Source organism: Argiope bruennichi, chromosome 8 (genome assembly GCF_947563725.1).
Source record: "Argiope bruennichi chromosome 8, qqArgBrue1.1, whole genome shotgun sequence".
Lineage (NCBI taxonomy): Eukaryota > Metazoa > Arthropoda > Arachnida > Araneae > Araneidae > Argiope > Argiope bruennichi.
The window spans coordinates 109,566,454-109,586,237 of NC_079158.1; the positions used below are offsets into that span (position 1 = coordinate 109,566,454).

Here is a 19,784-nt window from a genome sequence, read left to right on the forward strand (position 1 = left end):
CATTCCATCATTTATGAAATAGGTCTAAAAATAATTACTTTAATACATTTTACTTTTTAACACCTTTTTATTTTAAAAACTATAGAGAAATCATTCAATGAGCTTTCATTCAATGAAATTGTCTGCAGAGCCTTAATTTTGAACGGTATTTACGTGTTTTTCTTCGTTATATAACGAAAAATAATTTCTATATAACGAAATTTTTTAGATTATTTTTCTAACCTTTCTCGACTTTACATTTATGGTATTTCCAACGAAATCAGTAGAAAAGAAAAACAGAAGCGTTTTAAAAACATGGGAACATTTGAAGAAGGTAAGAGCTATCCAGTTTTTTCTATATGAATAAAAAATATTGTGGTTGCTGAATATCTTGTGGAGTATGATAATTGCAAGTTATAAAGTGTAGATAAAAAATGAGTGATCAAAATAGATTTAGAGGCTACTAAATATGTTTTTGTAGTAGAAATGTTAATAGCATTTTGTGAATATTCAAGTGAGAAACTTTTTATCAACATTCTATTATTTATATTACATTTGTACAAAACAGAATTTCTTTTCACCGTTTAAGATATTTATGGATATATAGGCAAGTTATGGATATATAGGGATAGGCAAGTTACAGCTTTCTTTTCCTTTAATGCTTAATTTACAAATTTCTATTTAATGAATTTTCTTTATAATGATGCTTTAAGCAGAACGTTGTGATATTATTAAATAGAAATTCTATTATACTTAAAACTAAATAACACAATAGTAAAATAATTACGATTATAAAATCTGCAGTAATAAAATGTTATTATAAAGAAATACCGACTAAAATAGGGGGAAAAAAACCTTTTTTCGGTATAATTCGGCTGCACAACATCGAGGGGCCTTTCAACAATATTAGGATAAAAAACATTTATATGGGATAAAAACTTTCGTAAACAATAAGTTGAGTAAATATTTTAACAAGTTCATTTCCAATTTACAAGCATCACGACTAGGATTTCGAAAATTCGTTTCATTCACGACAGAAAATAAAGGGATTAAATTAGTTGTTTGATCAGCCGGCTAACAAAAAACCAGATATTCAAGGTTCTAAAACTGAAGTTCAAACGTTTCCCATAAGAGATAGAGAACAATAGTTTATTCCGAACTATTGCATTTTTTGTGGTATTTATTCAAAGTAATTGTTGGAGACACAATTTAACACAAAGTGCCCATTTTATGAACTGTTGTATGGAGCTAATGTCTTATTATATAGTTAATATTAAGAAAGGTTCGATAATTTCTATTTATCGCAAAATTTAAATTATTTTACCACCATTAAATAGTTTTTTGTGGAATAGAATATTAGAAATTCGGTTATTCTACCTGCAACAATCTGTAATTTTGGACGAAGATTTCATTCTAAACTCGCTTTTTTTTATATTTAGATAAAGTAAGATATTTGTTAAGTTAAATAAAATTGTTCTCTAAAATATAGTCTCTTAGAGAGCAATTTTTCTATGAATTCAATGAGATGAGAGCAACAATTTAATAAACAATTTTCTTTTTTTCTCAGAAAAAAAATAGCTAAGAAAATTAAATAGAGAATATAAGTTGTTTGAACAAATGAAATTTTCATTATTTTTATACAATTTTCTTCAAATTGACTTATTTCCTGTTTTTAAATATGGTATTTTATAATTAAATTTTTATTCACTTTTTATCCTGCTAGAATTTTGAAGTTCTGTGTATTTATGAGTTTAATTTAAATTCACTATTTTATTATTTTTGATTATTTATCAATTCATCTCTTAAATTTAATTAAATTTGAATTCCGTACGAAGGATTATGTAGTGAATCTCCGATTTTTTTTCAAGGTTTCATAACATTTATTATAATAAATTATAAATTACAAACTAAAAAAGTAAAAAAAACTGTAGTAAAAAATTCTATTAATTAAATCATTTATAAATGTGCATATCTTAAAAGTAATAATTGTTTTTGTGTGTACCTTCAGAAAATGAAAAAATACTGATTTGCCCCAAATTTTAGGGAGGGAGGGGTATTTATGATTCCTTATTTCAATGACTCTCGAAGTTAAAAATGAAAATTTTTGTATAAAACAAATAAGCATCATGGAATTAATAATCGTTGATGTAGAATAAAAATGAAAGAGATACATTAATTTGAATTCCACGAATGGCGCATGAAATTTGAAAAGCGTATTGCATTTCTCCAGTAACAAGTAATTACACTGTGCTAATTACGTTGATAAATTAAAGCGAATTTAAGATCCAATCATGATTTCTTGAAGATGAAAATTTAAAAATTATGCATATTAATCTATACACGATCCAAAACGGAGGAAACTAATCTGATGGTTGCAGTTAATGGAAAAACCTAAACTAATTACATTACGCGCTTAATTTGCTGAATTGGCATATTCTGGCGCTAGAATAAATTTAAACATTCAACAATTACAAATTCAAGCATATTTATCATAATTAATATTTTTTTAAACATTAAATAGATCTTGATGTGCATTAGTTATTAATATTTTATCTTTCAATTTTTCTTTGAAATTTTGTTTAAGTACATTTTTAAACAGTATACAAACTGCCCTGAAAAGGTCATTTACAAACTTTAAAGTAACGTTATCATACAGAAATAAGTCATTTTTGCAGTAGAAAATGGAATTAGAAACGTAAAGAGAGCTGTTACCTCTTTGTGAATGAATAAAGCAAAAGAAAATTGTACACATAGATTGGCAGGGTACAAATTTAAACAGCACAAAACTCTATTAGCATGAATAAATAATATGGAAAGTATGTGACACCTCAGAGGACAAATCCTTTGAATACTCATTTTAAGACTTCGAAGGCTTGTTATTGATACTGCAACATATTTGCCACTATGGTAACTGTCATACTGCGTTCAAACTTAAAAAGTGTTTATTCATAAAACTAAGTTTTTATACAATTGTGAATTTATATACCACTAAATATGTATCAATTTTTTCTTGGATGTATTCGTTTCTTTTATCTCATTCAATAACAAAGAATTTGCTGTAGTATCCCCTCTTGCGTTTCCGATCCCACGTTCTATTGTATAAATGCTTAGTTTCTGTATGGCTGACCCAATAGCTGAATTAGAGAAAATGCGTCCCAGGCACTACGCATCATGGGGGATTCTTTTTGATAAATGAATCAAGCAGACAATAAATATAAATATATTGTTTATAAATATCATAATAGAATGAAAATAAAGAGTAGATAGGGAAATAGGGAATTATACTTGGCAAAATATTAATATTATACTAATATTTCATAATTTAGAAAATGTGCATTATTTTTACAAATTTATTAATTTATTTACTTAGCAACAGGTTAAAGACAATCATTATTATAATTGACCTACTAGACTATAATTGACCCTTAGCCGGGGTCCTAGCCAGCTGCTAAGTCGGAAATTCCCCTTACCAATTTTTAAAGTTTGTAAATAACCTTTTCGACACCCTATGTTAAATACAATATTATAAAAAATACGCAATTTCAGCATACTTTTATTTTTTTTAATGGACGTTGGCTTTAATAGTGTGAAATTAAAAAAAAATTACTGGCATATTTAGGATTGTCATTACATTCAGATAAGAAATTTTTCAATTATATAACAGATGTCAATATCTATAATATTTATTTTTAGATGGTATCTTCAACTAAAACCTTGTAACAAGCACAGATGCATCAATACAAAATGGCATTAGCAATAGAAAAATGGATAATGAATTTCACGTGTTATTTCATGCTGATTAAAATATTCTGCACTATTTATTTATAGATAAGATCCTTAAGTCAAACTTACTAACAAGCATAAACACAGAAAAAGAAAAAAATTGCAATTTCAGCGGAAAGATACCCTATTAGATCCACTATGTCATCTTTCGTCATGGCTCTTAAGAACTCAAGTTCAGTAAAACAAACATACCAACCTTGAAAACCTCAATCCATTTTTAACCAACAAGGTCATCTTTTTTATGGCAGTTCGTCCTTGTAAAAGAGTAAGTTTTAGTATCTTAACAAACAAAATAGTTTGTTCAAACCATTGAAGTTTCCAAGATTCTTTAAGCCCTTATAGTATCTTTCTCGGGGGGGGGGGATATTCTATTTTCTGTCTTCTTAAATGATAAAAACTACCGTCCCACAGCCTTTTGATGGAACGTTGGGGTTAGCCCTAACCGCAGGATACGGCTTCTTAATCCGATTACGCAGGTAATGGGGGTTGACTCATCCCTTAGCAGGGAATCCTTCCTCGAAGATTGATACAAATGATTCCCCAGCGTTTCATCATCGGCCTCCAAAAAGGAAATTCTGATGATCAAGCAGCAATTGATTTATGCGTCGCTGTGTGGAAGTATGCAGTAACAGAGTTGTTGTCGGCAAGAAAACAAAGGAAGTTTTCGGATGCTTTCAATTAATTGGTTTTATCCGGTAGTGGATTAGAAGGAAGTTGTTGTGGGTTGTTTTTGTGATTTAAGCAGGATGTTAAGTCATCGAGGATTTTCAGGAAAGAATAGGCGGGATAAATATTTCCTAGAGATATTCAGAGTAGGATTTCTTCATTCTTATTGTATTCATTTAGAAAAATTTATTCTATTGGTATATATGATACTCCATTCTAATGAACGTTTTCAGTAGCAAATTGCGGATGAACTACCAACAGCATATAAAATGGAAAGCCAAAAAGTGAAATCAAAATACGATCAGCTTTATTGATTGAGTAGTTAGATTAATGCTAATAATACTAATTGATTAGAAAAAGTAACAGTAGGTTTGTTTTGGAACGCACCACACATCAACATGATTATGTCTATAGGTTATAATACTATCTGTAGATTGCTTTACTCATCACATAAAATGGAAAAACTATACAAAATGCTCTTAACAACGGAGCTGTTGGAAACTATATCTACAATCTTAACACGTAGTTACGCCTTCGATAGTAGATGTTTACTAGGAAAAGGTATTTTCAAATGTTTAATTAAAAACTAATCGAATTTTTAAAATTGCCTTCTAATACATATTATGACATAAAGACGACTTTTACACAATTTAATAAATTATATCAATTTTTACAATTATATCAAATTTTCTATTGTACTATTTTTCTTTTAATTTCAATAATTTAAAAATATTTTTGATTATATTTTTTTAAAAATCTTTGTTTCAATTGATGCTTTTTTAGCTGAATGTTGCAAAGATATTAAAAACGCTTTTTTGTATGTGTATGCTGCCACTGCGCTATTTTTAAAAGCAAATTATAAGGTTAATAATAATTGAGGAATCGAGATTAAATATTATTCTATATTTTTCGAACAAGAAATACGAGTCACCTTTCTATTTTTTAAAACAATGATCAGATAATGAATCATTCGCCTCCCTTCCACACCATAACAATGCCGGTACAGAAATTAAAAAAAAAAAAAGATTTAAATCTAGCTTGGTTTTCTCTCCAATCCCTCCAGACCAAATAAAGAAGTTTAATATTAATTTTCAATTTTTGAATTAAATTTTGAGAGAATCAATCTAATGTGTTCAGAAGAAGGTAATATTTAAGCTCAATATTTTTTCGCAAATTTAATAGACTTAAAATAATGAGAAGTATTAACAAAAAAAAATGATAGTGCACTAATTTTATTTTTTCTTATATACTTCCATATAAACGAGTAAGCTAAAATAATCAGTATAAACAAAGTGTTGTATTGTTTCTTTTTATACCGCAATGAAGAATCTCATATGTAGATAAAGCACATTTTCCATCAGATGGATTACACTTAAAATTTGATAAAAATCTACAATATTAACGCAAAGACTTCACAAATACAACAGGTTAGTACAAAATTTCACACATATCTGTTAATGGATGTCTAGGTTATTTCCTTTACAAACATATAGATAGACGGACAAAAAAAATCTCAAATAATTTTTATTCTTACCCAAGAGGAGTTTTTATTGTTATTTTTTTGTTTTTTATTCACGGTGCACATCTGCAGAAATATGTTTATATATATAGGCATATCATACACGAGAAAAAAAGAAACAGGTAAGCAATATAAGGTATCATCATTAAACCTTCATAAACAAGCACAGGTAATCGAGAAAAATCTGACAGTATTTGCCGATAATTGACCATCATTATAATATTATAAAATTATTAATCGTTGAGAATGCATCATTATCAACTTACTACTTAAATCATGTACTACTTAATCACTTAAAAATGTCTATTACTTAAAACATTAAAATCCTCCAAGCTTAACTACATTAATGTTTAAATTATATTCAAATTAAATTAAAATGCTTAATATGATAAAGTCATCCTCCTCTTCCAAATATAATTTTAGTTTATTTTAACTCTTGCTGAAAAGAAATAAAAACAGTATAAATTGCAACGTGTGAGAACGTGTATACATGTGTAACCTGTTTTAGAAGAGAATATTTCAATTCCAACTGTGTCACAGCTTCCACATTTCATATCCAAACAAGGAAGAAAGATAAACAAATGTTTACATTCTCCACACGTATAACCATTATAAACATCCATACATGTAAAAGCATTTATATTTACTTGCAATATACTACCGCTAAATTACTTAGCTTAATAGATCAGCTAATTAATTTCGCGCTCTGGACAAGCACTTGCATAGTAATAGCTTTCCTTCAGACATTGATAGGATGCTGGAATTCTTATTTACCCACTCGAATCACGTACAAAAGCAATTAATGTCTCTGTGCATGAAGAGGCTTAATTAATTTCTTGAAACATTGTCGTCAAGTTAGTAGCTGTCATTGGTTTGCCTTTTGTTTGGCTCGAGACACTTTTCAGCAGCCTTTATCTCGTGAAGTCTGCGGTCTTAAGGCCATCAAGAGTGACTGTTGGTGGTCCACAGGATATCTCACAGCCTTTAATCCGGCACAAGCGTTTCTAAATGTTGTTGGAGACAGAAGAGATCCGCGACTCTTTCCACGAGTGGCCTCTTTTTTCCCTACACCCTTTGTAGTGATTTTTTTTTTTTTTTTGCCATGAAGGCGAGAAATCGCAGCTGTAGAAGATCACAAGCTACCATATGAATGTAGTTTAACTTTTACGATGGTATAAAAAGTGTTTAAAAATCGCTCATTCTGTGATTTTAATTCGAGAATGTTTGATTTCACTTAAACACGGAATACAGGAGTTAGTTATAACAGGAGCAAGTTGTAACACGCACTTAATGCAGAAGTTAAAAAATTTTAATCAGAATTTTCATTAAATATGATTCTTATGATACGCATTATTACATCAGTTTCAATTTATTAGTGTTCAAACGAAATGGAAACTGGAGATTAAGAATATGAAATCTGTTTTAGTTAATAAATGGGAAAAAAATCCCTCGCAAATTTCGATTTAAGATAAGTTGTTTAATCTTTCCAAAAATATTTTTACTTATTTATTTTGCTTATATATTAATTTAAAAAAAAAAACTACTTTCATTTCCTTTTTTCTCATGACAGTATTTTTTTTAAAATTAATTAATAAAAATGTCCAATCCTATGCGGTGGGTCAAGTTGCAATAAAATCTCGAGGAAAGTTGAAACGTATTACATCTAGCGTGATTTATTATGATTTGTGTTTAAATCATGTAGTTCGACTTCCTACTTTAAATATTAACATACACCTTCAAAATCAGATATCTTCCAAAGGGTTCACTTAGAAAAGAGTCCAACAGAGAGCCGATATTTTTAACACGATTGCCCCTTCACTACTTAATTCCAGTTCCATTCATTTTCAACATTTTTTCTCCAGATTTCTTCGTATGATATGCAAAAAGTAAAAAAGATATTCATTTGCGGTTCGGAAGCTTTACTGAAATTACAGCTGAATATCTTTAAAAAGTTTCGGTGAAGTTAAATTTTATCTTCTTCATTACAATTATTTTTCATTTTTTTTCTTTTTTTTTACTAACACCGAAATCTTTGGGAATGAACTGGATACATCGATACACATTTCAAAGTCAGTCCTGATCATAAAAAATTCTTTTTATGTGCTTAATACCAGAATGGGACGACTCAAAAGTTTCGCTAAACTACGTTAAGCATTATCTCCGCACTATCTCTGCTAATAATAAAGAGAACGTGCATATATCTGTAAGTGTAATGTTCTACGGCGCAGACCGTTTGATCTAGAGCTACAAATTCTATGGAATACATATTTTAGTGAGTATAAATATGTATTTCGAAGCGATTTTTCAAATTTTTTAAATAGAATTTTAATTACAAATTAAGTAACATTTCGCATTTATTCAGGAAAACTTCCGAAAATAGCATTCCATAAAACAAAAAAATTACCCTCTTTTAAAATACAGAAGTTAGTTTTTTTTTATCGATATCAGTTTAATTTCAGATATTTTTTTTCAATTTTAGCAATTTTTAAAAAATATGTTTCACATAATTTTCAACAACAGTTTTCGTTGTTGTAATGAAATACGTATCGTTTGCACTGTTTCATCAAATAGTTCTTACCGAGATTTTCTACTAATGCTGAAGGGAAAGGAAGATATATTATTTTATTCCCTGTCCAGTTTTCAAAAGGAATTTAAAAATGTTTACTGTACAAGATAATTCGCAAGTGGCAAAGAGATTATATAGACAATTATTATTAAATAATAATATGACGTTATCAACATCTATTGCCAATTTTCATATACATAATTAACATAAACGATGCAAAGCCATTAAAATAATTTGACTTTATATCTATCACAAATTGATGCTTAAAAATATTTTGCCGAAGGAACCATAGACAAGTTATGCATAAGAGATTTTAACTAAAATTAAACATAGCTCATATTCCTGGAAAACCAGTTAGCCGACATAGGCGATTAGTATTTTATAGTCAATCACAGTTGTTTATATAGAGCATTGTTTTCTTTATCCTCTTAGAATACCGAAAGAAAACCTATTTAAAAATTAAAATACCATGCTCAGTTCAATGAAAAAAATATTGCTCCATTTTGGTTCTCTATCGTATAACATCGCAAATTAAATGCGTATCTTCAATGTGATTTTGACCTTTTTCTACATATCAGTTACCGTTACAGCAAGATCAGTTATACTTACATAGAAATGCAGAACCACCTCTTGCATAGCTTTGGGTGCACACTGCATTGTATCATCTTCACAACATCCAGAAGTCTCCGTGCACCTGTGGAGGAGGGTACAACGAGGCAAGAACTCTTTGTCTGGGTACAGGTCTCTTACACACACTACCTGGCTGCGAGGTACACCACAACGAGCTCCTGAACGCATGCGCACGAAGTGTTCGTTGGCCTCACGGACTTCTTGCAATTCTGTAAAAAGAATAACAACTGCTATTTCATATTTGAATGATCAAATGAAATTTTTTTAAATTGTCATTTATTGTAAAATTTTCAGTTGCAACTCGTCAAGTCAGAAATGAAAATATTTATTAAATGAATAGAATAAAAAATCAGCTTACGAGCTAATAAGCCAAAATTTAATCCTTTGCTCTTCGAAAAGTAATTTGCTGTAACATTATTCACCTAATACAAAGATTTGTTTATTGCTCTGCAAAATAAATATACATTTTTGTTTTAAGTCAAATTTCTTTGAAAAAGTAATCTATAACTTTATACCATTGTGTAGGCGTTTTTAACAATCAATATTGAAAAATAAATAAATAAAATGTCAAAATGATGAACAGTCTTGAATGATGATTGAGAGTCACCATCCGAGTGCAAAGAGTTAATTGAATCAATTACTATCAATCTTTAATCTTACTTTTACTATCTACTTCAAATGTACTATCAAGACGTAATAATATTTTTTAAGCGATGAATTCATTAAAAGAAAATAACCATTTCAAAAAGTCTAAATAACACACTTTTATTAGCTAGCTAAAAAAATGTATAAACAAGGTATCCCTGAATTAATGAGTCAAACTTTAAAATAAATAAAATGCGTAAAAAGATTTTTTTTTGTATAGAAATGTGGGACTGGAACAAAAAAGTTTTGGCAGAAAAAAACAAAAAGCTTAGGAATGAAAAGAAATTTCTTTACTGACACTATGTTACAGAAAACGCACAAATGTGCGACCACCAACATCGTTATAGGCGTAGTAGCATGTAGCAAGTGAATGGAGTAGTTGCAGCAGCAATTGAAAGTCCAATCAATGAGGTCCTTATCAGAGTCAAATGGTGTCTCGTAGACATTGTATTTTTTCACCTTGCTTGTACTTACATACACTTACTTGTTCCATCTATACTTTTCATTTTCAACCCCATAATATTATTCTTTTTAAATGTTTATTTATACGTATTTTACCTACTTTTAAAGTTTGGCCACGAATTCAGGGACACCTTGCATATTTTTTATTTCCCAATTTTTAATATTAACTTTATACTTTTTTATTACTAATATTACAAAACCTGAGATTAATTTTCCCCCCTCAAATTCAGCAGCAGATGGCGATAAGAGCATGAAATAAAAATTTAATCAAATTGATTCAATTTACTGAAAATAATACTTGAAAATATTAAAATAGTATTTAAGCATCAAGAAAATATGAGTGTTCAAAATATTTCAAAATTTTAATGAATCAAAAAGTATATGAAAAATCGAGTAAAAATACAATCTTTTAAAATGAATGGAACGTGATGTTAAATAAATGTATATGTTACGAAAAATGTAATAACCTGTTGCTTATGTATAATTACCGGTGATTATTTATAACCACCAATATGTTTAGTGATAATTATGAAGAATCACGAGATTAATCACATTTAACGTAACATATAAAATAGTTAACGCAATCATTCAAAGCAAATTTTTTTTTCTAGCCACGTGAAGAAAATATCTGCAAAGAGATTTTAAAATATATTCATTTTTTTTTCTATTATTCTTAAATTTATTCAATTTTCCGAACTCAAGTAACTTATTAGCTCTTTAAAAACGGAATTTGACTTCTAATAAATGTCATCTAAACAAAAACTTTCGCACTCTATTTTCTATAATAAAGATAATGAAACAATTTTAATGGATAGTAATTCTTAAAAGCTCAATTTGAAGGACATTGTATTCATTTTGTTTTCCTAAAATGTATTTTTAACCACGTGTACTTGCATTTTAAAGCAACCCTTAATACCTTGAAAAAAAGAGCCGAGAATGATATTGGGAAAAAAAAATAATACACCCTTCCCGTATGAGCAATGTTGGGTCTTTGAAACATAATTGAAAGAAAACACTTTTTAAAAAACGATTCATCAGACCGTTATTATGACTTGAAAAGATGAAGGAAGAGAATCAAATATCTGCATGCTAATTTCGCCTACACTTGGCACATAAGATATTCATTAGCATACATAAAGAAAAAGAAAATGACTTGAGAAAAGATTGGAGAAAGAAAACAAATGAACTGTCATTTCTGGGTTTTTTGAAAGACTTCCAATCGAGCCTTTAAAAAAACAAAAACATCTTATAAAAATTTCGTTGGAATCCTAGCTATAAGAAATATTACATTTCAAAAATTGTTAAAAAAAATTGTGTATAGAGAGTATTTGAAATAATTATTTAAATAAAAAAAAATCCTTTTTGTAATATACCACGTTATCGGTATGAGGTTAGAAGAAAATATTTTATAACTTTTATTTCATTTTTAAAATGTGGAATATATATATATATTATTTAAATAATTATTTTCTGCTTTTTAGTAATGTGTGCGTGAAATTTCTCCATCGATTTTAAACTAAGTTCTTGATTGCAAAATTTGTACCGAACAGACAAGAAAGCAATTTTATATTGCATTATTGTCCAGTTCTGAGCTATGTTTAAAAATTCAAGTATTACGCTCATCGGGGAGATAGTTTAAAATCGATTGCAAAATTTGCACAGAACAAACAAGAAAGTGAGCTAATAAAGACATGTTAAAAAACAATGGAGGTAATCTCCCAAATTTTTTTATGTCCTTCAATAAAGTTGTTATTCTACCCAACCACCCTAATAAAAGTAGTTGACCTGGGGCAAGGTCGGGGGCGCTACGATGCTCACATTTTTATTTCCCGCAGATGAGATTTTTTTTCTTTGTAATATAGGGGGAGATATACAATTGGATAGTCTCCCCCCCCATTTGGAACCAAAATTTGTCTCATAATTATTATCTTAATAAAAAGATCATAATAACACAAAAGATAACACAAAAGTCTGCACTTTTGTGTTATCGCTTTTACATGCATGCAAATGTACGAATCAGAAGACGATCAGCTCGAAAACGGATTTACTTCAAAATCTGATATGGAATTATATTTTCGATGCTAAAACTGCATACCAACTTTTATTTATGTAGCTCCTTATGTCATCGTGATCGTTTGGAGAGACAGACGAAGGAGCCTTCAGTGCATAGATTTCATTCAAAATTTTATAGAAATCTACATATTTGGCAGAAAGACCACATATCAAATTCCTTTTAATGAACTTAAAAGAAATTTTGAGCTTTGGCGTTCACAGGCAGGCAGATAGACAGATGGTCGGACGGACAAACATTTTCCAAAAATGTGGTTTTCGGACTCAGGCAGGTGTGAAACGTGAAAATTGAAAAATCTTAAGTTCGGATTTTTTGACGATTCCACAACATTCTCTTCATGTACTTTGTAAATGAGAATCAGAAGAATTGCCTAGTACAATCAGAAGAATTGCCTAGTTTGGTGAAGGCATGATGGATTTTACTCAGTCTGATTGGATAGATTTGGCAATTGTTTCAAAAAGTGAGGCCTAGAAAGACATGATAAACAATCTGATGCTATTTCAATCAATGTGGTGTCATTTATCATCCTTTGGACAGCAAATACTTAAAACTCATATTTTAAATATGATTTAGAAAAAGAAGTATCTGCAAACAATAAAGAGTATTTGTATCCTGATTGATAGAGCATTGGATTCGTGTCCCTTAGGTTGCGAGTTCGAACCCCGCCGGCCGAAGATTCCCCGCATGCTTGGTGGCTGACGCACGTATAAATCTGTCGTGGTCACAAAGTCCTCCATGTCGAGCTGGGGGTACTGGATCAGGGGTGACCGTTCTCTGATTCAGGTCTAAATGACGATCTGTGGATGAGTGAATGAAATGTGTGAATGAAGTCCGCCCCGTAAAAAGGGTTGCGACGTGTGTGTAGCTAAGGCATTCTCTTGGTCCTAGATGGCGCTACAATAAAAACAAGAGACGCTCCCCCACCGGCTTAAAATCGCTGTCTTCGTAACAGCGGGCTTGTCCATGGCAAGTGCCATAAGAAACAACAATATTAAACTGTAGATTTGTGAAATCTAATACAAACTATTCTTCTATTTTTAACCAGCCAAATTATTATTCTAACGTTTTGATACAAAAAACAAAAAAAAGATTACTGTTATCAATTGGAGAAATCTTATTTTGAAGTGAAATTGGTTCCACTATCTTGGATTTCAAAAATGTGATTTTATTTCATAAATGAACTTCACATTCTTGAACTGATCGAAATTTTTTCAAAGGCATTGCTGATTTTTTCTAGTCTTGATTTTTTTTAGAGTTCTGACTTAATATTCCAAAAAAAATATTAGAAGTAGTGGAAGAAATTCTTATTTTGCATATATAAATTATTTAATAAGAAAATGATTTGTGATCAAGATAGTAAAATAACTTTTTGCTCTTATTTAATTTTTAATTTAAATTTAAGAGAATAATCATATAACTGTTCTGTAATAACACAGAAATCAAATTGAAACCGAAATTAATCCAAATCAAATTTCCATATTATGATTATTAAAACATTTATACCTTCTTTACAAGTTAATTAGAGGACAAAACTACATCCACTTTTTTCAATTATATATTTCGGTTTTATTTGAATAAAACTGAATAAACAAATTAATTTTATGTTTATTTACTGATTCTGGATCAAATAAATTAGAACGATGTACATTCATCATCTTGCATTCAATTCAGATAAAAACGCATTTGTTTACATCTGAGAGAAAATCTACTGATAAACTATGACGACGCAAGTATTAATGATAAATCGGAGGACATTCTTATAGGCTTCGAATCAAATGCAGTAGGGCTGTGACCTTCTTACTGTTTATTTAGATTGCAAATTTTAGAAATGTGAATCACACCACAAGTTGATTACTACGATCTGACCTGAGGCACATAGATAAATTTGAATGACCGAATCACGGCGACAACAATGGCAGGAACTGAGGATGAGTCTTAAGGACCATAACTCCTCTCGTGAGAAGTATGTCTTATCACAAGTAAAGGGTAGACTACCCCACACCATTTCTCTATCCACTCGGGTCACGGGAAGCAACTGTCAGAAGAATGTAAATCAAATGCCAAATAAAAATATTTTTTCAGAAAGCAACAAATCGCAGAACGTAATTTTCTTTTATCTTAATACATATTACACCATATACAAAACACACATAAAACAATACTGAAATCCATTCAATATTTAATTAAGCATTTAAAAATTCAAACGAAATATGTATTAAATTCTGGGAACAATAAGGAAAAAGCCAATTAAAATCATTTTTCACTCTAAAATTTCTTGAAATCAGCTAATAAATCTTTCAGAATTATGATTGTTTTCCCTTAAAAGCGATTAAGATTATTAAAATATTTTAATTAAAAAATTATTAAATAGAGGTCGTCAAGATAAATTCATTTTTTCAATAATCAATTTTCCACTTATTTTTTTATCTAATATAATTTTATCTTTTACAATTAAGAAAACAAAAGAACCAATCCTCCACCAGCAACAACTGGTTCGATTTCATCAATTTATATTTCATACTAGTCGCCATTGGCAACCATCTAGTTACATTTAATATAAGTTAAATCGTTTCGAAATAGTTTGATGTCCATGGCGTCTGTGAAATTATCAGCCATTAAAACTTTGTTATTTTAATTTTCTTACATTTGCTCATTGTACATGAGTCTTTCTAATGGAGACCGGTCTAATGACATCACGGCGCTATTCAAGGCTTAAATGTTTGGGTTCATCTATTTTCCACAATCCGCATCACTGCAACCACTTTTTTATTCGATTTGTAAACTACACAAACATTATACAGAATCTTTCTTCTTCAACTGTCAACAAAGGAATATTTAGTTTAGTTTAATTATATTAACGTCCTGTTTAAGGCAACATTAGGGCTATTTTGGGACGGACCTCGTCATTTTGAACCGCTGTCAGATGACGAGGACGACAGCTGAGCAGGCACTCCCCTCTCCACATCACACCACACCAGCGGGAGGACGTTTGGTCATGACGGATTTAACGTGCAACAGACCCCTTACACGACGGTTGTTCGGTGGAATCGGGTCACGAACCTGAAATCCTCCGGTTCCGAAGCCGAGACCTTACTACCAGGCCACCGCGGCCCTCAACAAAGGAAGAAAATCATACGATAAAATATTACATGAAATATTGAAGACTGTTTGAATTCCAGGGCAATAATCTAGCCTATCGTTGGAAATGATACAAAAAAATTATTCAAAAAATAAAATAAGTTAATAGCCAAAATTCAGTAACAATTTGCACGGATATTAAATTTGTTATCATTTAAAAGAAGAGTTTTTAAATTTTGAAACGGCGTAAAATTTATTTTGGTGCAATAGTTTCGAATGATAACGAGCTAAATTTCTACTTTATTTTAGTTAAGATGAATTTCCAGTAAAATGTTTTTAAAAAATCGCTCTGAGATCCATATTTTCAATCTCCGAAGTATATAAATGCGAAATTTGTTGACTGTAGATCAAACTATCTGGTTTGTACAGCACCAATGCATAAACACACATGCTCGTCTTTATTATTAGTTTTATATGAAAGTTCATGCGTCGACAATGTGTCTCCCTTCACCCCATTAAAATTAGTCCCCCAACCTCACTACTGTACTGATCTTGCCTATTTTTATTTCATTTAAAAGATTAGAACGTTTACGTATCAATAATTGCCTATACTTTACAAATTTTCATTTTCACAAATATAGAAAAATGAAAACTTAACAGAGCTTTCAGTCTTAATAACTGGACCGATTTTGTCATGTAATTTCATCATTTTATAAGCATAGGTAACCAAAATGCTTTATGTTTACTGCACAACAATGTAAATAGTATTTTCATTTGTTATTAACTTTGTTCAAACTTAGTAATGTCAAATATTTTCAATAAATTACATCAATATTATTAAAATGTTGAAGTATAAATGGTCGCCAAAGGAGGCTATTAAAATAGAAAAACCGTTTTATTGAAGAATTCAGTTAAAGATAGCTTAAATTGATAGTATATGTAAGTTAGGAGGTGAATGAAATTTTATTAAATTTTAATATTTATACATATTTCAATAATACTGAATATAGTCTTTTGAAGCAATTAAGATATTTTAAAGACATTTATTTAACCTAAGGTTCTTGAACTTTTATTTAATATGAAAGTTTTCGAAAATGGAACAGCAGTTGTGTATGTGGGGGGCATTAACGGTTTTCCTCCCCAATGAATATAGAATGAAAGAGTGCTTCAGAGATTTTTCTCAAAAATGGAGGATAATGGGTGGCAGGTGACATTACAAGCTTTCATGTGGGGTGAAAAAATGCAAAATCAGTACAATGGTCATGGCTGAGTGACTCTGTCGGAGTATTTTTCGCAAAGAGTATGTACAATGAAGTAATGTTTTGGATATTACTCCAAAAATGGTGTGGAACAAGTGATCATTTATAACAGATCTAAAAATCTTGAGTTTTGCAAAGAAATAGAAAGTAACGAAGTCGGGTCTGTGATTGGAGCTGGGGAACTGGGCTTTTGTAATCTCTCCAATCATTTAAAAAGTCATATAAATAATAAACAAATTTAAAAATAAATTTTCATGCCAAAAAGATTTGATATTTTATAGGAAAAAATATCTTATGGAAATAAATTCAACCAAATTTTTGATTTATCAATGGATGAAATTATCTTTCCCGCGAATTAAATTATTTTTTTTAAAAAGTTTTCTGTTAAATATTACCGGGAAAAATTACGCATAAATTATTTTAAACATTTATTATTTTAATAATTAAGAGAGAAAATTAACGAATATTCTTCCAATCATTCTTTTCTCGAAACGGAACGAAGTATGACATGAAAAATATAAATAAATAAATAAATAAAATAAAATAACAGTAATTTGAAACCACTTTCCTAATCAGAAATTAAACTCTATATTTAGCAGCCTCCCCCCCCCCTTTTTTTAGCGTGTCTTATTATCGAGTGTCAGCTGTTATCGAACAACAACTATTACATGAAGGGGGGAAATGGGACTATTTCGTTTCTCAGAACTTTCCGAAAGGAAAGAGAAAATTGAATTATAGATAAAACGTGATAAGTACGAAGAACAAAACGAACGAAGGAAACTAAAAAGAAAGAAAGAAAGAAAAACTTTAGACTAAACTGTTTATTTTATGAGCTACTTAGAGGAACAAGCTGAAATGAACTGGCGGAAGGAGATAATGAAGATAGAGGGAGAAAAAAGCGAAGAGTAATTGGAACCGTAACTCTTTTCTCTCTGGGAGCGAGGGGGAGTCGCAAAAGAAATTAGAAGGCCAAATATTTGGTTCCTCGTCAGAAACGCTTCTCACTTGACCCCAAGCGAGGAAAACAGCGTTTAAAGACCCATAACTCACTTTTCCACGGGTCTTTTTTTACGGTACAACTGTTTTGGGACCTTTTTCCGACATTCAGGGGGCGAGAGGTCAAACGATCGTGCGTGCCACTGCGATAAAGAGATCAGATCTCTCACGACCAGATACTGCGAGTAACGCTTGCGACGACTGCGCATGTGCTACGAAGGAACTCCAAACCCCCTGTAATAAATAGCACTACTTTTCTGTATGCAATCATTTCTAAGAATTTCTAAAAAAAATTTCTCGATTAATCGAACAAGACTTCGTTTCAAAACACTACCTATCTTTCGGGTAACAAAGATGAATGGCATTCAGAGCATTAAATGACTTTTTCATCTCGCTCCCCATTCTTAATCAATACTTTAGCAAGTGTAATTGACGCATAGTATTACTTTTACACACTCTCATCATTAAAAAATGACATAACAGTTCCTGCATTTTGCTTCCATGCCTCTTCTTAAGACTGATTACTGTCATACCTACAGCCCCTTCCATACTCCCGGTACGCCATTGGCTTATGATAATATTAAATTAAGTTTTATTAGATTTACGACCCTTTTGAATCAATACAAGAACTATTTTGGGATAGATATCGCAACTTTGAATTGTGATCACATGACGAGGACAACACCTCAGGTGGCACTTTCTTCTCCAAACTTCATTAAATAACTACTTCATGCTTCACACTAGATAAAGGGCTTTTAACTTCAATTCATAGCGATTGTGGTCACGAGTAGATATATGATATGTCCCATTTAAATTTCTTCTTACAATGATGATCCAATAACCCATGGCAGTATTAAATAAAAAATGAACGCAGTAAGATAAGAGATGCTTTCTGCATATGAAAATTTCAAAATTTGGTACGAGGCGACTAAAAATTGAATAGGATATGATTTGAATATTATTCTAATGCAAAATCTATATTTGGGTAAACTGCATTAAATTGTAAGTTTAAAATAAAAAATAATTTTATTCGATATTTAAAATTACAACTATTATTTCCAATCAAGAAACCTGGACTTGGCCTGAACCGTTAGGAGTGAAGACGTTTAGTTGCCTAAACACAAACTCTCAGCACTCAAAGAAAACATGATCAAAAACAAGACCAGAACCAGCCCCTTCTGTCAAAGATTTTTTTTACACAATTAAGAACAAAAGCCACCTTCAGAAAGATATAAATCGATGATCATATGAATTGTCAGCATGTCTTTATTAAAACAAAATTTGTATATGTACATAAAACTTATGTACAGAGAGCATGAGCAAAGTAAGAAATAACATGCATAAACAAAGATCATCAGAGTAAGAAATAAATAACATATGGAAATAAATAAAGTTAAAACTATATAAATTAATTAAGAATTTGAAACAAATATTTCATAGACACATACACATCCAGATAACTTTAAAAAATAATAAATCTAATAAAAGAAAATATTTTTAAATTAAATAATAAAATATAGATAAAAATAATTAAAAAACAAATAAAGAGAAAGAAAAACTTATAGAGATCAAGATAAAGAAGAATATAGACAAAATTAGCTTTTGTCTAATCCAAAACGATTTGAAGCAACCCAAGAAAAATTTTAATGCAGCTTCCAGTGAAGAGATATACAAAGTCAAAGCGGGAATTAGTAAGGTTCAACCACTTGATTAAGTTCAGTTGTTATTGCTAGGTGGACAATTTCTTTAAAGTGTTTACAAAAGAGTAGAAGGAATTATTAGATTTTTAATGTCTCATTTTTTTTTTTTTTTTTTTTTTGCCTTCTGACTACAAGGTTTTTTTATTTTATCTGATGGAACATTACAAAGGAATATGTTCCATTGAGTTTTCTATTCCGCAGACACATGTTGCTGGTTTATTGTAGAGTCGTGTCTGATGCTTTTCAAAAATTCAATAGCCGGTGTGGAATTTATTGATATATAAAAAACTCCTAGCAGTCTTGCTATTTTAATTGTATTAATTTTTTTGTAAAGTTACCTTTTCTTGTAATATCCCATCGTGTTACCATTCTGTAATTATTGTTTTATTATTGCCATCTTTTTTTATAGTTTATTTATGGTGCCATTTTG

The 19,784-nt window shown here is 30.1% G+C and overlaps 1 protein-coding gene across 1 annotated transcript in view; it reads right to left on the bottom strand.

The window, feature by feature from the left end:
* LOC129981878 (uncharacterized) overlaps positions 1-19,784 on the bottom strand; it is a 175,114-nt gene that overhangs the window by 9,712 nt on the left and 145,618 nt on the right. Inside the window, exon 3 of the mRNA XM_056092917.1 lies at positions 9,123-9,352. Coding sequence (XP_055948892.1) covers positions 9,123-9,352 — 230 coding nt within the window. The remainder of the gene's footprint in view (positions 1-9,122; positions 9,353-19,784) is intronic.